The sequence below is a fragment of the Gorilla gorilla genome, chromosome 16, assembly GCF_029281585.2.
Source record: "Gorilla gorilla gorilla isolate KB3781 chromosome 16, NHGRI_mGorGor1-v2.1_pri, whole genome shotgun sequence".
NCBI lineage: Eukaryota > Metazoa > Chordata > Mammalia > Primates > Hominidae > Gorilla > Gorilla gorilla.
The window spans coordinates 77,613,983-77,637,703 of record NC_073240.2 but is presented as its reverse complement, the minus strand read 5'-3'; the positions used below and the strand labels follow the sequence as shown (position 1 = coordinate 77,637,703).

At 36.7% G+C, this 23,721-nt stretch overlaps 1 protein-coding gene across 13 annotated transcripts in view; it reads left to right on the top strand.

The window, feature by feature from the left end:
* SCAPER (S-phase cyclin A associated protein in the ER) overlaps nucleotides 1–23,721 on the top strand; it is a 556,007-nt gene that overhangs the window by 147,627 nt on the left and 384,659 nt on the right. For all 13 annotated transcript variants that reach the window (XM_063699056.1, XM_063699058.1, XM_063699055.1 and 10 more), the window contains one exon: nucleotides 2,334–2,474. In XM_063699056.1, coding sequence (XP_063555126.1) covers nucleotides 2,334–2,474 — 141 coding nt within the window. The remainder of the gene's footprint in view (nucleotides 1–2,333; nucleotides 2,475–23,721) is intronic.

Here is a 23,721-nt window from a genome sequence, read left to right as displayed (position 1 = left end):
TCTTGCCCTGGGTCTTTGATGATTTTTTTTTTTTTTTTTTGAGACGGTGTCTGGCTCTGTCGCCCAGGCTGGAGTGCCGTGGCACAATCTCGGCTCACTGCAGCCTCCACCTCCCGAGTTCAAGCGATTCTCCTGCCTCAGCCTCTTGAGTATCTGGGATTATAGGCGTGCACCACCACACCTGGCTAATTTTTTATATTTTTGGTAGAGACGAGGTTTCACCATGTTGGCCAGGCTGGTCTCGAACTCCGGACCTGAAGTTATCTGCTTCCCAAATACTGGGATTACAGGCGTGAGCCACTGCTCCTGGCCTGATGAATTTTTAGTCAAGCTATCAGTCAGGTCATAGTCATCTGGGTCTGGAGGATCCACTTCCATACTCATTTGTGCAGTTATTTGCTGGCCTTCGTTCCCCTTTGGCTGTGGGCCAGAAACCTCAGTTTCTTGCCAAGTATACCTTTCTACAGCCCAAGTGTCTTCATGACATGGCCAGTGATTTCTCCATAGAAAATCAGAGAAAGAGTGGGGGAGAGAAAGGAAAAAGTACCCAAGAGAGTTGATAAAATGAAGTTGTGCTGGGTTTTATAGCATCGCTTTTGCTGTATTCTTTTGGTCACAGTCCTGATACAATATGGGAGATTACATAAGGATCTTAAAACCAGGTGGCTTAGATTAGTGGGCACCATCTCAGAGGCTCCATACTACAAGTACCTAACACAGCATGTTGAAAGATATATGGCCACTATATTGTAATTACAGGTGAACTCTTTCGTTACCTTCTGGTATTAGAAAGGAATATAAATATGCATAGGTTAAGCATATTATTTGGATTACTTTTAGTGTGTGATTTAAATTTGGGAGAAACAGTTGGACCATATAATCTGAATGTTCATAAAAATGCATTAGGTAGCACAAGATTCCATTGAATACAGTAGTAAAGTTGACTAGGACTGTAAGAAAATTCTTTGATTTTTCTTTTTACTTGAATCTCAAGAATTTGTCGTGTAGATGAATAGATTTGATATGAAAAGCAGTCTCTTGTGGGGTTCTACAAGAGTCAATGTATTATTTTAATTTTAGCTTAAGAGAAGTGCTCTAACACAATTACAGTTCTTCTCTTACTGTGTTTTTTAATGCCAGCAAAATTATAGTATATTTTCTTTTATCTAAATATGGTCTCCAAGTATTCATGCAAGAAAATCATAGATTAGTGAAAGTATACAAGACTTTAGATGTTTTCTGGTTATTTTCTCATCAATGTAGGTATCCCTTCAATTAATTTTAATGGCAACTTTCATCTTCCGTTTGTATGATGGATTATTGTTTTCAACACTGTTTCACATGAGTGATGTCATCAGATCACCACAATAACTCTATGATGTACACAGGGCAGGTACTGAACCTCATTTTATAGAAGTAAAAACAATCTAGGAGAGGCTAAGTGTTGTTTCTAGTGTTACACAACCAATAATTTGCAGAGCTAAGGCTTTAAGGACATGTCATCTGGCTCTTAGTATGGTGCTATTTTTGTATCATACTTTTTTGGATGGTTCAACACAATTATTGAGAGAAAAAACAATTTAAAATGTTAGGTTTTTTCCACTCATATTGACACATCTTCTGATTTTCTATAATTTATTTTCATTGGTGCTGAATCTTATTTCCTGGAGCATAGAACAAGCTTTTGCTTCTTCTGTTTGAGATTGTTTTAAGGAATTAAAATTTTAAGGGTTAATTTCTTAAAATAACATCAAATAGCAATTACTACATCTATCTTTTTTTGTAGGTGAAACCCTCTCTGTTCCTTCAGAGAATGTTTCTTATGCAAATAATGTGATTTGTTAGATGTCATTTTTCAGTTTCTAGGATAAAATTACTTATTTTTCTTGAATGTGGGTTACATCATAGAGATGTTAACATTTATAAGGACAAGAATTATACACTATATTCATTTTAAACATACTCATGGTAACAGTACAAGAATAATAGCAAATATTTCTGTAGAGGCATGTCTAAGCCACTGTTCTGAGAGTTTTATGAACCTTCAAATAATCCTGTGAGTTAGGTAATGTTATTTTTGTTTCCTGTTTGTAGGTAAGGAAACTGAGACATAGGCTAAAAAAGTTGTCTAGATTATGCAGCTAGTAAGTGGCCAATGTAGATTATGAATTCAGGTAGTCTGGCTTCATAGTCTGTGTCCTTAATTGTTAGTCATGTTGCTGCACATTTTTCCACGCTTAGAGTTTATATTTCATAAGCCATTTACTTGTTTGTACTTCTTTTAAATGATTGTATATATTGAAATTAAGGATGTGATAATTCACTATACGTAGGAGAAGGATGTCCGGAAGTGGAAGGAAGAATTACTAGATCAACGACGCAGGATGATGGAAGAAAAATTACTTCATGCTGAGTTTAAGCGAGAAGTGCAGTTACAAGCAATTGTGAAAAAAGCACAAGAAGAAGAAGCTAAGGTATATCATAAGAGCTTTAAATGTTGACTTAATTAACCAAGTACTTTTTTGAATTGTTATATAATAGTAATAGAAGATAATGTTTATCCAATGTTTATTCTGTTGTAGAATAACAGCATTTTACACACTCATGTAAAACTTACTAGGTGCAATATTTTATCCCTTTGATAATTCTATGAGCCATCTATTATTATTTTTACAACCCTATAAAGGTATAATTGATAGAGAATAAGCAGCACATATGTAAAGTATTCATTTGATGAGTTTTGACATGTATATATCCTTGAAACTATCAGTACAATGAACATAATACACAATTCCTCTTTGTAATTCATTCCTTCATTCACCTCTATTATCTAATTACTGATCTGCTTTCTATCAGTATAGATGTTTGCTTTTTCTAGAACTTATGTGCATGGAATCATACAGTATCTATTCTTTTCTCTGGCTTTCCCTCATAACAGTTACTTTGAACTTCATCCATCCTGTTGTGTGTGTGAATAGCTCCTTTCTTTTCATTGCTGGGTCATTCCATTTCTTTACGTATGGAAATACCATAATTAGTTAACCCAGTCACTTGTTGATGGACATGTGTTTTCTTTCCAGTTTTTTTCTATTACAAATATAGCTGCTGTGGCAATTCATGTATACATCTTTGTGCAGATGTGTACTTTCATTTTTATTTTATAAAAACCTAGGAGTGGATTGGTGTATAGCATCTTACAATAGGTTCATGTTTAAGTTTTACACATGGTTTTCCATACTAGTTAAATATTTTACATTCCTACCAGCAGTGAATGAGAGTTCTAGTTGTGCCATATTCTGACCAGCACTTGACACAGTCACACGTTTTAATTTGAGTCATTTTTTTAAAATACATGTATAGAGTCTAATTTTTTTCCTATTTTTCTGTGGGAAAAACATAATGTAAAATTTATCATCTGAATCATTGTTAAGTATACAATTCAGTGGTTTTAATGCATTCATGTTATGCAGTCATCACCACCATGTGTCTTCATTACTCTTTTTCATCTTGTAAAACTGAAACTCTATACTCATTAAACAATAACTCCTCATTCTCACCCCCAGCCCCTGGCAATCATCATTCTACTTTCTAGATCTATGATTTTGACTACTGTAAGTACCTCTTGTAAATGGAATGATATGATGTAATTTTATCCTTTTGTGACTGGCTTATTTCATTTAGCATAAGGTCTTCAATGTTATAGCATATGTTAGAATTTCCTTCCCTTTTCAGGCTGAGTAATTTTCCATTGTATGTATGTACCACATTTTGCTTATCCATTCATACCTCAATGGACATTTGAGTTATTACTACATTTTAGCTATTGTGAACAGTGCTGTTGTAAATATGGGTGTACAAATAACTCTCCAGTTCCTGCTTTGAATTCTTTTGGGTATATACCCAGAATTGGAAAGGCTGGATCATATGGTAATTCTATTTTTAATTTTTTGAGGAATCACCATGCTGTTTTCTACATGTAGTTCACCATTTTTATATTCCCATCAGTAGTGCACAAGGGTTCCGGTTATTCCATATCCTCTCTAACTCCCATCATTTTGTTTTTGTGATAGTAGTCATTCTAATGTGTGTTATTTGGTATCTCGTTGTAGTTTTGATTTGCATTTCTCTAATGATTAGTGATGTTGAGCATCTTTTCATGTGCTTATTGGCCATTTGTATATCCTCTTGGAGAAATGTCTGTTCAAATCCTTTGCACATTCTTGAATTGAGTTTTTTTTTTATTGTGGAGTTTTAAGACTTCTGTATATATTCTTGATATCAATTTGTTTTAAATCAAAGATATGATTTGCAAACGTTTTCTCCCATTCTGTGGGTTGCATTTTTACTTTGACAGTAGCATCTTTTGACATGCAAAATGTTTTAATTTTCACAAAGTCCAATTTGTCTGTTTTTTTCTTTTGTTGCCTGTGACTTTGGTGTCATATCCAATAAATCATTGCAAAATCTAGTGTCGTGACACTTTGATCCTGTGTCTTCTTCTAAGAGTTTTATAGCTTTAGATCTTACGTTTAGGTAATTGATCCATTTCGAGTTAATTTCAGTACGTGGTGTTAGGTAAAGGTTTAGCTTCATTCTTTTGCCATGTGGCTGTCGATTTTTCCCATTGCCATTTGCTGAAAAGGCTTTTCTTTGTCCATTAAATTATCTTGGCACCCTTGTCAAAAATTATTTGACTATATCTGTGAGGGTCTATTTCTTAGCCCCGTGTTCTATTCCATAGGTCTATATGTCTGTTTTAGTGCTAGTACCATACTGTTTTCATGATTGTAGTTTTGTTGTAAGTTTTGAAATTAGGAAGTGGGAGTCATCCAATTTTGTTGTTCTTTTTCAAAATTGTTTTGGTTATTTGGGGTCCCTTGAGATTCCATATGAATTTTAGGGTGGACTTTTCTGTTTCTGCAAAGTCATCATTGGAATTTTGGTAAAGATTGCTTTGAATCTGTACATCACTTTGTGTATTGTTGATATCTTAACAATATTAAGTGTTCTGGTTTATGATCATGGGATAATTTTTTATTTATTTGTGTTGTCTTTAATTTTTCAATAATGTTTTATAGTTTTTATTGTATGTGTCTTTTGCCTCCATGGTTAATTACTAAGTATTTTATTATTTTTGGTGCTATTGTTAATGGAGTTGTTTTCATGATCTCCTTTTCAGATTGTTCCTTGTTAGTGTATAGAAATGCAATTGATTTTTGTGTGTTGACTTTGTATCCTGCTTCTTTACTGAATTTTTACTACTTCTAACAATTTTTTTTTGGTGGAATCTGTAAGTGTTTTCTACATATAAGTTCATATCATCTGTGAACAAAGATAATCTTACTACTTTCTAAATTTGGGCACTATTTCTTTTACTTTCCTAATTTTTCTGGCTTGAACTTCTGGTGCTACCTTAAATAAAAGTGGTGAAAGCATGTATCTTTATCTTGATCCTGATATCAGAGTAAAAGCGTTCAGTCTTTTACCATTGAATATGATATTTGTTGAGGTTTTTTCATATATAGCTTTTGAGTTTGTTCTGTTCCTAGTTTGTTGTTTTTTATCATGAAAGATGTTGAATTGTCAAATGTTTTCTTCTGCATCAGTTGAGACTGTGTGTTTTTTTCCTCTTTAATTCTTTTAATGTGTAATGTTACATTGGCCAGTTTTCATATGTTGTACCCTTCCAGGAATAAATCCCACTTGGTCATGGTGTATAATTCTTTTAATATGCTTCGCTAGTATTTTGTTGAGAGTTTTTGCATTAATATTGATAAAGGATATTGGTCTATAGTTTTTTCCTTGTAGTTTCTGTCTGGTTTTGGTATCAGGGTAATGCTGGCCCCATAGAATGAGTTAGGATGTATTCCCTCCTCTTCAGTTGTTTGGAGTTTGAGAAGGATTGGTGTCAGTTCTTTAAGTGTTTGATAGAATTCACCCATAAAGCCATCAGGTCCAGGGATTTTCTTAGGAGATTTCTAAATTACTGATCAATGTCCTTACTAGTTGTAAGTCTATTCATATTTTCTAAATTTTTTTGATTTAGTCTTTGTAGGTTTTGTACTTGTCTGTATTATGAGTTAGGGTTGAGATTTTTTTTTTTTCATATGGATATGTACTGTTCCAGCACCAGTTGTTTAAGACTGTTCTTTTTACATTGAATTGCTTTAATAACATTGTTGAAAATGAATTGGCCATGAATATGTGAGTTTTCTTTCTAACTTGATTCTGTTTACTTTATCTCTGTGCCTTTTTTTATACCAGTACCACTCTATCTTGATTATTGTACCTTTATAATAAATTGAAATCAGGAAGTACAAGTCCATAAGCTTTGTTGTTTTTTTTCTGAGCTATTTTGGCTATTTTAGATCCTTTGTATTCCATATAAGTTACAGGATCAGCTTTTGAATTTCTATAAAAATATTTTTTTAAAGCCTATCTGGGTTTAAATTGGGTTTGCATTGAATTTATGGATTAATTTGGAGGAGAATTGACATCTTAATGATATTGAGCATTTCTTTCCATGAACATGACATATATCTCAATTTATTTAGATTCTTGCCTTTGCATCTATTTTGTGAAATTTATCTGTAGTTCATATGTTTGACGGTATATTCAATGATATTTTGTTTTAATTTTTTTCTGTTGATTGCTAATACATAGCAATGCAGTTGATTTCTGTATATGTACCTTGTGTTTTACAACCTTGCTAATAAACTCACTTATTAGGTCTATTGTTATTTCTTTCTTTCCAGTCTGTATGTTTTTTATTTTTTATCTCCTTTTATTGCAATAGCTGGGACTACTGCAGTGTTGAGTAGTTGTGAAGAGAGCTGACATCTTTCCTTGTTCCCAGTCTCAGGGGAAAAGCATTTACTCTTCACCATTAAGTACGATATTAGCTATAGACATTTCATAGATGTTTGTTATCAAATTGAGGAAATTTCTTTCTAGTCTTAGTTTACTGAAAATCTTTACCATGATTGGACCTTAAAATTGTTCACATGGTGTTTTGTCAATTAAGATACCATTAAATTTTTTTTAATGATGAATTTCACTGGTTGATTTTCAAATATTAAACCAACTGTGCATTTCTGGGATAAACCTCATGTACTCATAGTGTATTATCATTTTTGTATATTGGTGAATTTGATTTGCTAAAATTTTAGGAATTTTTGCATCAGTGTTCATGACCGAGGGTGTTCTGTAGTTTCTTTTTTTGTAGTGTCTTTGGTTTTGGTAACAGGATATGCTGGCTTTGTAAAGTGATTTAGGAAGGGTTCTATCATCTTCAATTTTTTTAGAGTTGTTTGTGTAGAATTGGTACAATTTATTGTTTAATTTTTTTTTCTTATAAAATCTACCAAGGAAGCTATCTGGGTCTGGGGTTTTCTTTGTGGGAAGATTTTTGCCTAAAAGTTTTATTTCTTTAATTTACATAGAGCTATTCCTATTATCTGTTTCTATTATATAATTTGTGCCACTCAAGAAATTTATCTATTTCCCCAAAGACTAATACTGTAGAGCATCCTTTCATGTACTTTTTGGCCATTTGTATATCTTCTTGGAAAAAATCTCTGTTCAAAATCCTTTGCTCACATTTTACCTGGGCAGTTTGTCTTTTTGTTGTTTAGTTATACGAGTTCCTTGTATGTTCTGGATACTAGATCCTTATGAAACTTGTGATTTGCAAATATTTTCTTTAATTTTGCAAGTTGCCTTTTCACTTTCTTGATAATGTTCTTTTCATAAAAGTTTTTAATGTTGTCAAATTCCAATGTATTTCTCTTTTTTTGTTGCTTAGTTTTTGGTGCTAAGAAATAATTATCAAATCCAAGATCATGAAGATTTACCTCTTTGTTTTCTTCTAAGATTTTGTGATTTTAGATTTTTATATTTAAATTGTAAAGACATTTTGAGTTAATTTTTGTGTATGATCTGTGGTAGGGGTTCAACTTAATTCTTTTGCATAAGAATATCCATATTTCGGCCAGGCGCGGTGGCTCACGCCTGTAATCCCAGCACTTTGGGAGGCCGAGGTGGGCAGATCACCTGAGGTCCAGAGTTCGAGACCAGCCTGATCAACATGGAGAAACCCTGTCTCTACTAAAAATACAAAATTAGCGCGGCATGGTGGCACATGCCTGTAATCCCAGCTACTCCGGAGGCTGAGGCAGGAGAATGGCTTGAACCCGGGAGGCAGAGGTTGCTGTGAGCCAAGATCACGCCATTGTACTCCAGCCTGGGCAACAAGAGCAAAACTCCGTCTCAAAAAAAAAAAGAAAAAAAAAAAGAATATCCATATTTCCCAGCACCGTTTGTTGAAGAGACAAACCCTCTCATTGGTCTGTTTCAGCCCATTTGTGTTGCTATAAAGGAATACTTGAGGCTGGGTAATTTATAAAGAAAAGAGGTTTATTTAGCTCACTATTCTGTAGGCTGTATAAAAAGCATGGCACCATCATCTACTTCTGGTGAGGGCCTCAGGCTGACTTCACTGATGGCAGAAGGTGAAGGAGAGCCAGCATGTGCAGATCACATCGTGAAAGAGGAGGCAGTAAGAGAGGAGGGAGGTACCACACTCTTGTGAACAACCAGCTCTTGAGGGAACTTTTGCAGGAACTAATATAGCAGAACTCACCACTCTCCCCTGAGGGCATTAATCTATTCATGAGGGATCTGTTCCCATGACCCAAACACTTCCCATTAGGCCTCTACCTCCAACATTGGCAATTAGTGTTTCACATATTGATTACATATATATATTTTTTTGAGACGGAGTCTCGCTCTGTCCCCAGGCTGGAGGGCAGTGGTGCGGTCTTGGCTCACTGGAACCTCTGCCTCCTGGGTCCAGGCGATTCTCCTGCCTCAGCCTCCTGGGTAGCTGGGACTATTGGTGCACACCACCACACCCAGCTATTGTTTGTATTTTTAGTAGAGATGGAGTTTCACCATTTTGGCCAGGATGGTCTTGATCTCTTGACCTTGTGATCTGCCCACCTTGGTCTCCCAAAGTGCTGGGATTACAGATGTGAGCCACCATGCCTGGCCAGATCACATTTCAACATGTGGTTTGAAGGGACAGACAGCCAAACCATTGCAGTCTGTATGTCTGTCCTTATGCCAATACCACACTATTTTGATTACTGTAGCTTTTTAGTAAGCTTTGAAATGGGAACAGTGAGTCCTCCAACTTTGATATCCCTGTCCCCACCAAACATGATGTACCAATGTAGTGTACCTTGCCATTCCATGTGAATTGAGGTTTGGTTTTTCATATCTGCAAAAAAGCCCATTGGCGTTTTGTTAGGGATTACATATCTTTATATCCTTTTGAGTAGTATTACCATCTTAACAATATTAGTCTTCTAATTTATGAACGTGGAATTTTCTTCTGTTTATTTGTCTTCTTTAATTTCTTTCAGCATTGTTTTGTTTTTAACATACAAGTATTTCACTGCTTTGTTTAAATTTATTCATAAGTGTTCTTTTGGATGCACTTATAAATGATATTGTTATCTTAATTTCATTTTTGATTATTCATTGCTAATGTGTAGACATACAATCAATTTTTATGTATTGATCTTATGTCTTGTAATCTTGTTTGAACTCCTTCATTAGTTTTAATAGCTTTTTAGTGAATTATTTAGGATTTTTCATAAACAAGATCACATAATCTGCAAATATAGTTTGTTTTGCTTTTGCTTTCCAGTTGGATGTCTTTGTTTTCTTTTTCTTGTTTAATTGCTCTGGCTAGAACCTGTAGTATATTGTTGAATAGAAGTAGTGAGAGTACACATCCATTTGTTATTCCTTATCTTCCTAGATGTATTTAATCTTTCATCAAGTATGATGTTAAGTGTAGAGTTTTCATATACAGTTGAGCCTTGGTATCTGTGGGTTCTGCATGTGCAGATTCAACCACCTGCAGCTCAATCAATAGGTGGTTGAATCCGTGAATGCAGAGGATCAATTCTAAGGGACTTCAGCATCTGTGGATTTTGGTATCCATGGTGGATCCTGGAATCAATCCCCCATGGATACTGAGGGACAACTATATGTCCTTTATCAGGTCAAGGAAGTTCATTTTTTTTTTTTTTTTTTTTTTTTTTTTTTGAGGCGGAGTCTCGCTCTGTCGCCCAGGCTGGAGTGCAGTGGCGCGATCTCGGCTCACTGCAAGCTCCGCCTCCTGGGTTCACGCCATTCTCCTGCCTCAGCCTCCCGAGTAGCTGGGACTACAGGCGCCCGCCACCACGCCCGGCTAATTTTTTTTTTTAGTATTTTTAGTAGAGACGGGGTTTCACCGTGTTAGCCAGGATGGTCTCGATCTCCTGACCTCGTGATCCACCCGCCTCGGCCTCCCAAAGTGCTGGGATTACAGGCGTGAGCCACCGCGCCCGGCCGGAAGTTCATTTTTATTCATCGTTTGTTGAGTGTTTTTATTATGAAGGGATATTGGATTTTGTCAAATGCTTCTTCTCCATCTACTGCTGTTACACTATATTTTTTGTCCCTGTTCTATTGATCTGGTGTATTACATTAATTGAATTTAGATATTTTGTATATTTGTCCAATTTTGTTGTTTAAAGTGCAAGGGTAAATCTCATCCTGTTACTTATGGCTGGAAGTGGAATTTCTGATCTATGTATTATTAGTATTTTTATCTTTTTGTTTTCGAGGGACAGTCTGAAGGTAGATTATTGATGATCAGAAAGGCAGAATTAAATCCAGATCTTTCTGGTTCCAAAGGCTTTGATTTTATCACTGTACTTATTACTTTAGTATTCTCATTTTGTGATATTTTGTCATATGACTTACATACATTTTGACTTGTCTAATTGCTTGATATACTTACTTTCAATATGATTTTATTAAGCCAAAGTGACTTTTATAAGCAAATTAAGCTAATTATTTATCACAGTTTAAATAATTTCCATAGAGATGGATGGTCAACTCCTGGGTATCTTTACATGAGGAGATCAGCTACCATTTATAGTTCTTTTAATTCTTTTTCTTAAAATTCCAACTTTTATTTTGGATACACGGGGTACATGTGCAGGTTTGTTACATGGATATATTGTACCCTAGTAATGAGCATAGTACTCCATAGGCAAATTTGTTTTGCTTTGTTTTGTTTTGTTTTGTTTTGTTTTTTGAGATGGAGTCTCACTCTGTCACCCAGGCTGGAGTGCAGTGGTGCAGTCTCAGCTCACTGACACAGTTGCCTCCTGGGTTCAAGCGATTCTCCCACCTCAGCCTCCCGAGTAGCTGAGATTACAAGCACACGCCACCACGCCTGGCTAATTTTTTTTTTTTTTTTTTTTTTTTAGTAGAGACGAGGTTTCACCATTTTGGCCAGGCTGGTCTTGAACTCCTAACCTCAGGTGATCCACACCTCGGACTCCCAAAGTGCTGGGATTACAGGTCACTAGGTAGTTTTTAACCTTCTCTCCCTTCCCTCTCTACTTCGAGTAGTCTGCAGTATCTATTGTTCCCATGTTTATGTCCATATGTGCTTATTGTTTAGCTCCCACTTACAAATGAGAAAATTTGGTTTACTGTTCCTGCATTAATTCACTTAGGATTATGGCCTTCAGTTCTATCTATGTTGCTGCAAAGGATACAATTTCATTCTTCTTTTGGTTGCATAGTATTCGATGTTGTATATGTACCACGTTTTTTTTAATCCAGTCTATTGATAGGCACTATTGATGGACTCCTGGGTTGATTCCATGTCTTTGCTATTGTGAATAGCATGGCAGTGAACATACGACTGCACATGTCTTTTTGGTATAATAATTTGTTTTCCAATGGGTATATCCCCAGTAATGGAATTGCTGGGTCAAATGGTAGCTGTGTTTTAAGTTCTTTCAGAAATTGCCACACTGCGTTCCACAGTGGCTGAACTAATTTACATTCCCACCAACAGTGTATAAGCGTTCCCTTTTCTCTGTAGCCTTGCCAGCATCTCTTGTTTTTTAACTTTTTAATAATAGCCATTCTGACTGGTGTGAGATGGTATCTCATTGTGATTTTGATTTGTATTTCTCTGATGCTTAATGATGCTAAGAATTTTTTCATGTTAGTTGGACACTTGTATGTCTTTTGAGAAATGTCAATTCATGTCTTTTGCTAATTTTTAAAAATGGGGTTATTTGTTTTTTTGCTTGTTGATTTAAGTTCCTTATATATCCTGGATATTAGACTTTGTTAGATGCATTGTTTGCAAATATTGTCTCCCATTCTGTAGGTTGTCTTTTTACTCTGTTGATAGTTTCTTTGGCTGTGCAGAAGATTTTTAGCTTAATTAGGCCCTACTTGTCAACTTTTGTTTTTGTTCCAATTACTTTTGGAGATATAGCCAAAATTGACTTGTCAAGCAGATGTCAAGAAGGGTATTTCCTAGGTTTTCTTCTAGGATTTTTATAGTTTGAGGCCTTACATTTAAAATCTTTAATCCATCTTAAGTCAATTTTTGTATGTAGTTAAAAGTAAGGGTCTAGTTTTGTTGTTCTGCATATAGTTAACCAGTTACCCTAGTGCCATTTATTGAAGAAGGAGTCCTTTTCCCATTGCTTGTTTTTGTTGACCTTGTTGAAGATCAGATGGTTGTAGATGTGCAGCTTTATTTCTGAATTTTCTGTTCTGTTCCATTGGTCTGTGTGTCTGTTTTGTACCAGTACCATGCTGTTTTGTTTACTGTAGCCTTGTGGCATAGTTGGAAGTTGGGTAATGTGATGCCTCAAGCTTTGTTCCTTTTGCTTACTATTGCTTTGGCTATTGGGGCACTTTTTTGGTTCCATATGAATTTTAGAATAGTTTTTTTTCTAATTTTGTGAAGAATGCCACTGGTGTTTTGATAGGATAGCATCAAATCTGTAAATTGCTTATGGCGATTTTAATGATACTGATTCTTCTAATACATGCACATGGGATGTTTTTCTGTTTGTGTCATCTCTGATTTTTTTCAGCAGTGTTCTGTCATTCTCCTTGTTCAGTTCTTTCACCTCTTTGGTTAGCTGTATTTTCCTAGGTATTCCATTTTCTTTGGCTATTTTGTATGGTATTGTGTTCTTGATTTGACTGTTTTCCTGGGCATTATTGGTGGATAGAAATGCTACTGATTTTTGTACATTGATTTTTATATCCTGAAACCTTGCCAGAACAGCTTATCAGTTTCAGTAGCCTTTTGGCAGAATAATTCATGATAAGTGAATTAAGAGTCTGTACTAAAATTCTTGCTAATGTAAATACTGTTTTAAAACCTTGCTACCACTTGCTCACCTGTTGGTGCTCTCAGTTGTCACCGTTTTCAGTTCAATAAACTGTGAAATCCTGTCTGGACATGTATTCCATTTCTACAAAGAAAATAGACACGGTATTTTTTTCCTTATTCAAAAGTATTTTTATTATCATAGTGACGACCGAGGTCTCTTTAGTTAGATAAACTTGTACTTAGGTTCTGACTCCGCCACTTAGTAGCTGAATATCGTTAGGTATTATTTTACCTCTCTGAGCCTATTTGTTCATCTTTAAAATTGGAATAATTTTACCTACATGTCAATTACTGTAAGTATTAAGTTAGATTATGCATGTTGTGAAGCAGTTAATGTCATCTTTGGTATAACAAAAGCACTTAGTAAAATATTAGAATTATAGAAGAAATATTCTACTTATTTCTTTCTGAAGTCTCATGTATTTCTGTTGTTCTGTTACTAATCAAAAAGTACTAATAATCCAGTAATTTTTTTAATTTAAATTTTACTATAAGTGTAGTTTCCTTGAGACCATGTACCATTTTAGTCCTGTTACATACTCAAGATGTTTTTTTTCCATGTATGCTTTTTATGAGTCCTTGGGATAAATTAATGGCCATTTCAAATCCTTTAGTTCTTTCTTAGGTAGATAGGTGATTGAAAATAAATTAGCTAGTATTCTGTTGATGGTGATTAATATTGCAGCCTGAGTTATTCAAAACCTGATTTTATATTAGATCATAGTCCATTATTTAATAGTCTTATATTGACTTTCATTTTCAGTTTCTTAATGGTCTCATTGACTCATTTTCAGTTGCAGCATGTCTAGCAATAACTGCTGTTTATTTTTATTCTTTTTTTTTTTTTTTTTTAGGAAAAGACACCTGTTTCTTATTCCTTGTGCTGTGGGTCCTATTTTTGTCCCCTTTGCTGCTCTTGGAATTGTTTTTTTTATCAGTTAAATTCTTGTGCCTGGTCCTTTGCTTTCTTCCTCTAGATTACCTACTTTTGTACACCTGTTTTACAGATTACCTATTTTGTACTTTTGTAAATCCCCAAATTTCTGAGAAATAGTGGCCTGAGCTTGTTTCTAATACCTGATCACCCATGTCTTCCTTAATTCCTTATATGATTTTCCCCTTTCTGCAACTATATTTGCCTTTGAGAATATTTCTCTGTTTTCACTGAGTTTAAAAGACTTTTCTGAATCACTTCATATGAACAGCATCAGGCATCCTTTTCTAGAAAACTTCTGCACTATCTTAATTTTCTCTCTACTCTCTAACCAATCCTTTACTGTCTTCCCTTCTTTATTTTGTTAGTTAAACGTAACTGAAAAATGAAGTTTCACTTCACTTACTCTTCTTCTTTAGTATCACAGTCACTACCATTGCTTCAGTGTCTTCTCTGCAGTGATTTCTAAATCTGAATCTTTAGCCCTACCTTCAACTGAGCTCTGGACTCAATTGCCTATTGTTTGGTGCTTGTATTGAGTGGAACTCATCAGCTCACCATCTCCTTTATCCCAAACCAACTGCTTTACTGAATTCCATATTTCAGATAATGATAATAATAACTAGTCACCCATTAACCTAGATTTGGAAAACTTGTATTCATTTACTTCATTTCACTTTTCTTTTTAATCTCTTCTTGACAGCTTTTTGTGTATCAGCCAGAAAGATAAGCTAATTTTTTCTGACATCTTCTTTGGAGTCCTATGTATACATACACCTGCAGTTCTCTAACTCTGTAGGCAGCTACATTTTCCATTGCAGCTGCCACCAGTTTATTTTTATCTCCCTCCTAAATATTTACAGTTGATATTCTTCCCTTTTGTTCCTCCTCCCTCCAGATTAATCTTTCTGGAGGGTATTGTAATGCCTCTCAGTCCAAAAACCTTCAGGGACTTTTTATGGTCTTCAAGCCTAAGTATAAATCCATTACTGTAGATTTCTTTAACATTATATTGTATTTAAAATAGTGGCCATATTTTTATTTTAAAAGTGATTCATTTTTATTTTGAAGAATTTAAGCAACATAGCAAAGGAAACTCAATCCTACCCTCAGAAATAGCCACCATTAACATTAGGTAGACACTGTTTCAGACATTTTCCTATTATTATATTCAGATTGCATGAATGGATAATCTTATAAAATAGAATTATGCTATACATGATACTTCTTAGTAAGATGTATTAATCTTTATTTTAGTTCCATTTTAAGGGAAGGAGATGAAATGGAAGTGAAATTGAGGAAATTCTTGAGTTTATCGTGTTAATCACAAGAATTCATTCTCATAAGAATTTTTTGAGATAATAAAATATGAAACGTATTGAGAGTTTGGAGTTGTATTTATTCAATTTCATTTTAATTTCTGAACATTTTTAGGGAACCCTTGCTAAAAAGAGATGAGAAAATTAGCACTCATATATCATCCTAATCTTTCCACAATAATTATTCATAGTTTTATTATTTTTCTCTTGTTAAAGTTGATCAAATTTACGTTTTCCTCTGTAACTTTAAATTCCTCAGTTCAGTTTTCCTTGTATATGTAAATCGACTCATTGCTTACCAATTCTTCATTTATGAGTTGTTTTATCTTTTGGTTTGCTGGATTTTATTAAGAAAAAAACTTTTTTCTAGGAAAAGCTCATATATGCTCTGTCCCTTGAGTTCTTACATATTTTAGGCCTGTGGCATTTCTACCTGAATTATATGTTGGTTTGAGATCATATTTATGATTCACAATATCTCTCCTTCAGAACTTCAAGACATTATTCCATTATCTTAGTTATTTCTGTGGGGAAGCCCGAGTCTACACTGAATTTTCTTTCTTGTAGGTGACTTACATTTACTGCATGGAAGCTTGAAAAATTATTGTTCTTTCTTAATGTTTTATGATTTAATAAGGATATTCTTGATGGTGATGTTCTGAGTCAATTTTTTATGAAGTAATGTAAGTTGTCTTAATCTTTAAACATTTCCTGTATTTTATGTTGGAATATTTTCTGTTGCCTTTCTTAACTACATAGATACTGTTTATCTTTATCTTTATATTAGGTCATTTTGTCATGTTCTCTGTATTCAAGGCTTGTTATCCATTCATCTTCACTGTAAAAATCTACAATAACTGTGATTATCAAAAGTTTTTCCTCTAGAAGTAATTTGTTTTAAGTAGAGACAGGGTGTCACTCTTATCACCCAGGCTGAAGTGCAGTGGCGTGATCATAGTTCACTACAGCCTTGAACTCCTGGTCTCAAGTGATCTTACTGAGTCAGTCTTTTGAGTGGCTGGGACTATAGGCATGTGCCACAAAATTTGACTTATTTTTTAAATTTGTTGTAGAGATGGAGGTCTTGCTATGTTGCCCAGGCTGGTCTCGAACTCCTGGTCACAAGTGATCCTCCTGCTTTGGCCTCCCATAGCATTGGGATTACAGATATGAGCAGCTGTGCCTGGCCCATTATTTGGGGTTGGTTTTTACACTATCTGTTGTGTACCATGCATTTTCTAATTTAAGTAATTCTGTGATAGTGTTACTTTTGTACTCTGTTTGTTTCCTTAGCTCACGAATCACCTTTATCAAATAAGACAGTAGTCCTCCCTTAATTGCAGTTTTGGTCTTTGTGGTTTCATCTACCCTCATCAATCACAGTCCAAAAATAGGAAATGGAAAATCTAGAAATAAACACTTCATAAGTTTCAGATTGTGTACTGTTGTGAGTACCGTGATGAAATTTGGTATAGTTATGTCCCGGACGTAAATCATTCCTTTGTCCAGTATATCCATGCTGTATATGCTATCTGCTCATTGGTGTGTTAGTAGCCATCTTGGTTATCAGGTGGAGTGTCATGGTATCACAGTGCTTGTGTTCACGTAACCTTTATTTTATTTAATGGTCCCAAAGCACAAGAAGAGTGATGCTAGCAATATGGATATGCCAAACAGAAGTTGTAAAGTGCTTCCTTTAAATGAAAGAGTGAAAGTTCTCAACTTACTAAGGAAAGGAAATAAATCTTATGCTGAGGTTACTGAAATCAGTGGTAAGAATGAATCTTCTATTTGTGACATTGTGAAGAAGGAAAAATAAATTTGTACAATGTATGTAGTCATCCCTCAGTATCTGTGGAGGATTGGTTTCAGGGCCTCTTGAAGATACAAAAATTCATGGTTGCTCAAATCCCATGTATAAAATGGTATAGTATTTGCATATAACTTATGCACATCCTCCTGTATACTTTAAATCACCTCTAGATTACTTATACCTAATACAATGTAGATACTGTGCAATAGTCATTATACTGTATTATTTAGGGGTTAAGGACAAGAAAAAATGTCTGTACAGGCATGCATTGTTTTATTCTGCTTCACTTTATTGGGCTTCAAAGATACTTACTGAGTTTTAAAACATTGAATGTTTGTGTCAATCCTGCATCAAGCAAAGTCTTTATTTTTGCCATTTTTTCCAACAACATGTGCTCACTTCATGTCTCTGTGTTATACTTTGGTGACTCATAATATTTTAGATTTTTTAATTATTATATTTATTATGGTGATCTGTGATAAGTGATCTTTGGAGTTACTATTGTAATTGTTTTGGGGTGCCATGAGCCACACTCATATATGACAGCAAACTTAATTGATAAATGTTTTGTGTGTTCTGACTGCTCCACTGACCTGGCCATTCCCCCATTTCTTATCCTCAGGCCTCCTTATTCCCTGAGACACAGCAGCATTGATATTAGGCTAATTGGTTATTAATCGATAACCATACAGTGTCCTCCTAAGTCTTTTTTTTTTTTTTTTTTGAGACAGAGTCTTGCTTTGTTGCTCAGGCTGGATGGAATGCAGTGGCACGATGTTGGCTCACTGCAAGCTTCGCCTCCCGGGTTCACGAGTGGCCTCTAAGTCTTCAAGTGAAATGAAGAGTTTTACATCTTTCACTTTAAATCAAAAGCTGAAAATGATAATGCTTATTGAGGAAGGCTTGTCAAAAACTGGGCTAGAGCCTGTGCAACTTAGCAAGACCCCATCTCTACCAAAACATTTTAAAAATTAGCCAGATGTGGTCACACATGCTTATCGTCCCATCCACTCAAGAGGCTGATGTGAACGAATCACTTGAGCTCAGGAGTGTGAGGCTGCAGTGAGCCACTGCACTCCAGCCTGGGTGATGTGAAACCCAGTCTTGAAAAACAAAAAGAAAAAAATAAAGCTGGGATAAACTGAAAGCTAGGCCTCTTATGCTAGTCAGTCAGGTTGTAAATGCAAAGGAAAAGTTTTGAGAAAGATTAAATGTGTTACTTCAGTAAACATATGAATGATAAGAAAGCACAACAGGTTATTGCTGATATGGTGAAAGTTCGAGTGGTCTGGATAGAAGATCAAACCAGCCACAACATTCCGTTAAGCCAAAGCCTAATCCAGAGTAAGATCCCGACGACTTCCAGTTCTATGAAGTTTAAGAGAGGTATGGAAGCTGCAGGAGAAAAGTTTGAAGATAGCAGAGGTTGATTCTTGAGGTTTGAGGAAGGAAGCCGTCTCAATAACATAAAAGTGCAAGGTAAGGCAATAAGTGCTGACATAGAAGCTGAAGGAAGATCTAGCTAAGATAATTGATGAAGACTGCTGCACCAAACAAGAGATTTGCAATGCAGATGAAAGAACCTTCTCTTGGAAGAAGATGCCATCTAGGACTTTCATAGCTATAGAGAATTCAGAGCTTGGCTTCAAATCTTCAAAGTCAAGGCTGACTCACTTATTAGGAGCTAATGCAGCTGGTGACTTCAGGTTGAAGCCAATGCTCCTTAACCATTGTGAAAATTCTAGGCCCTTTAAGAATTAGGCTAAATCTATTCTGTCTATATAAATGGAACAACAAAGCTGGCGTGACAGCACATCTGTTTATAGCATTATTTACTGAATATTTTAAATCCACTGTTGAGACCTCCACCTCAGAAAAGAAGACTCTTCAAAATTTTACTGCTTACTGACAATGCACTGGTTACTCAAGAGCCCTGATGGAGAGAGCACAAGGAGATGAATAGTGTTTTCGTGCCTGCTAACGTAACATCCACTCTGCAGTCCATGGATCAAGGAGTAATTTCAACTTTCAAATCTTAGTTTTTAAAAAATACATTTTATAAAGCTATAGCTGCCATAGATAGTGATTCCTCTGATGGATCTGGGCAAAGGAAATTAAGACTTTCTGGAAAGGACTCACCATTTTAGATGGCTTTAAGAACATTTGTGATTCATGGGAGGGAGTCAAAATATCAACATTAACAGGAATTTGGAAGACATTGATTCCAACCCTCACAGATGATTTTTGGTGGTTCAAGAGGACAGTTAAGGAAGCAACTGCAAATGTGGTGAAAACAGCAAAAGTATGAGAATTAGAAGTGAGCCTGCTGATGTGACTGAATTGCTGCAGTCTTATGACAAAAATTAAATAAACGAGATACCTCTTGAGAAGTTGTTTGGAGATTCTAGCAGGGGAGCACAGCTACTCATATTCCTTGATCAAAGACCAGTTGTCCTCTATCAGGGATGGTCATCCTCTTTGACCGAGCATGCAGCTTCAGGAGGGACGCACATGGAGCAGTGAGGGAGGAAGGGGACACCTGCTTAGCCAGCCAGATCAGCTGAATCAACCCTGGCGATCAATGGGGTGACAGATGTTACAGCCAGATCCCCCTCGCATCCAAGTTATTCCTTATGAATGAGCAAATAATGTGGTTTCTTGAGATGGAATCTACTCCTGGTGGAGATACTGTGAACATTGTTGAAATAACAAATTATTTAGAATATTCCATAAAATTAATATAAAGCAGTAACAGGGTTTTGAGAGCATTGACTCCAATTTTGAATGAAACTCTACTATGGGTAAAATGCTATCAAATAGCATCACATACTACAGAGAAATCTTTGAGGAAAGGAAGAGTCCATCAATGTGGCAAACTTCGTTGTTGTCCTATTTTAAGAAATTGCCGGGAGGAGCCAAGATGGCCGAATAGGAACAGCTCCGGTCTACAGCTCCCAGCGTGAGCGACGCAGAAGACGGGTGATTTCTGCATTTCCATCTGAGGTACCGGGTTCATCTCACTAGGGAGTGCCAGACAGTGGGCGCAGGCCAGTGGGTGCGCGCACCGTGCGCGAGCCGAAGCAGGGCGAGGCATTGCCTCACCTGGGAAGCGCAAGGGGTCAGGGAGTTCCCTTTCCGAGTCAAAGAAAGGGGTGACGGACGCACCTAGAAAATCGGGTCACTCCCACCCGAATATTGCGCTTTTCAGACCGGCTTAAAAAACGGCGCACCACGAGACTATATCCCACACCTGACTCGGAGGGTCCTACGCCCACGGAATCTCGCTGATTGCTAGCACAGCAGTCTGAGATCAAACTGCAAGGTGGCAGCGAGGCTGGGGGAGGGGCGCCCGCCATTGCCCAGGCTTGCTTAGGTAAACAAAGCAGCCGGGAACCTCGAACTGGGTGGAGCCCACCACAGCTCAAGGAGGCTTGCCTGCCTCTGTAGGCTCCACCTCTGGGGGCAGGGCACAGACAAACAAAAAGACAGCAGTAACCTCTGCAGACTTAAATGTCCCTGTCTGACAGCTTTGAAGAGAGCAGTGGTTCTCCCAGCACGCAGCTGGAGATCTGAGAACAGGCAGACTGCCTCCTCAAGTGGGTCCCTGACCCCTGACCCCCGAGCAGCCTAACTGGGAGGCACCCCCCAGCAGGGGCACACTGACACCTCACACGGCAGGGTATTCCAACAGACCTGCAGCTGAGGGTCCTGTCTGTTAGAAGGAAAACTAACAAACAGAAAGGACATCCACACCGAAAACCCATCTGTACATCACCATCATCAAAGACCAAAAGTAGATAAAACCACAAAGATGGGGAAAAAACAGAACAGAAAAACTGGAAACTCTAAAACGCAGAGCACCTCTCCTCCTCCAAAGGAACGCAGTTCCTCACCAGCAACGGAACAAAGCTGGATGGAGAATGATTTTGACGAGCTGAGAGAAGAAGGCTTCAGACGATCAAATTACTCTGAGCCAAGGGAGGACATTCAAACGAAAGGCAAAGAAGTTGAAAACTTTGAAAAAAATTTAGAAGAATGTATAACTAGAATAACCAATACAGAGAAGTGCTTAAAGGAGCTGATGGAGCTGAAAACCAAGGCTCGAGAACTACGTGAAGAATGCAGAAGCCTCAGGAGCCGATGCGATCAACTGGAAGAAAGGGTATCAGCAATGGAAGATGAAATGAATGAAATGAAGCGAGAAGGGAAGTCTAGAGAAAAAAGAATAAAAAGAAATGAGCAAAGCCTCCAAGAAATATGGGACTATGTGAAAAGACCAAATCTACGTCTCATTGGTGTACCTGAAAGTGATGCGGAGAATGGAACCAAGTTGGAAAACACTCTGCAGGATATTATCCAGGAGAACTTCCCCAATCTAGCAAGGCAGGCCAACATTCAGATTCAGGAAATACAGAGAATGCCACAAAGATACTCCTCGAGAAGAGCAACTCCAAGACACGTAATTGTCAGATTCACCAAAGTTGAAATGAAGGAAAAAATGTTAAGGGCAGCCAGAGAGAAAGGTCGGGTTACCCTCAAAGGGAAGCCCATCAGACTAACAGTGGATTTCTCGGCAGAAACCCTACAAGCCAGAAGAGAGTGGGGGCCAACATTCAACATTCTTAAAGAAAAGAATTTTCAACCCAGAATTTCATATCCAGCCAAACTAAGCTTCATAAGTGAAGGAGGAATAAAATACTTTACAGACAAGCAAATGCTGAGAGATTTTGTCACCACCAGGCCTGCCCTAAAAGAGCTCCTGAAGGAAGCGCTAAACATGGAAAGGAACAACCGGTACCAGCCGCTGCAAAATCATGCCAAAATGTAAAGACCATCGAGACTAGGAAGAAACTGCATCAACTAATGAGCAAAATCACCAGCTAACATCATAATGACAGGATCAAATTCACACATCACAATATTAACTTTAAATGTAAATGGACTAAATTCTCCAATTAAAAGACACGGACTGGCAAGTTGGATAAAGAGTCAAGACCCATCAGTGTGCTGTATTCAGGAAACCCATCTCACGTGCAGAGACACACATAGGCTCAAAATAAAAGGATGGAGGAAGATCTACCAAGCAAATGGAAAACAAAAAAAGGCAGGGGTTGCAATCCTAGTCTCTGATAAAACAGACTTTAAACCAACAAAGATCAAAAGAGACAAAGAAGGCCATAACATAATGGTAAAGGGATGAATTCAACAAGAGGAGCTAACTATCCTAAATATATATGCACCCAATACAGGAGCACCCAGATTCATAAAGCAAGTCCTGAGTGACCTACAAAGAGACTTAGACTCCCACACATTAATAATGGGAGACTTTAACACCCCACTGTCAACATTAGACAGGTCAACGAGACAGAAAGTCAACAAGGATACCCAGGAATTGAACTCAGCTCTGCACCAAGCGGACCTAATAGACATCTACAGAACTCTCCACCCCAAATCAACAGAATATACATTTTTTTCAGCACCACACCACACCTATTCCAAAATTGACCACATAGTTGGAAGTAAAGCTCTCCTCAGCAAATGTAAAAGAACAGAAATTATAACAAACTATCTCTCAGACCACAGTGCAATCAAACTAGAACTCAGGATTAAAAATCTCACTCAAAGCCGCTCAACTACATGGAAACTGAACAACCTGCTCCTGAATGACTACTGGGTACATAACGAAATGAAGGCAGAAATAAAGATGTTCTTTGAAACCAACGAGAACAAAGACACAACATACCAGAATCTCTGGGATGTATTCAAAGCAGTGTGTAGAGGGAAATTTATAGCACTAAATGCCCACAAGAGAAAGCAGGAAAGATCCAAAATTGACACCCTAACATCACAATTTAAAAGAACTAGAGAAGCAAGAGCAAACACATTCAAAAGCTAGCAGAAGGCAAGAAATAACTAAAATCAGAGCAGAAGTGAAGGAAATAGAGACACAAAAAACCCTTCAAAAAATCAATGAATCCAGGAGCTGGTTTTTTGAAAGGATCAACAAAATTGATAGACCACTAGCAAGACTAATAAAGAAAAAAAGAGAGAAGAATCAAATAGACACAGTAAAAAATGATAAAGGGGATATCACCACCGATCCCACAGAAATACAAACTACCATCAGAGAATACTACAAACACCTCTACCCAAGTAAACTAGAAAATCTAGAAGAAATGGATACATTCCTCGACACATACACTCTCCCAAGACTAAACCAGGAAGAAGTTGAATCTCTGAATAGACCAATAACAGGAGCTGAAATTGTGGCAATAATCAATAGTTTACCAACCAAAAAGAGTCCAGGACCAGATGGATTCACAGCTGAATTCTACCAGAGGTACAAGGAGGAACTGGTACCATTCCTTCTGAAACTATT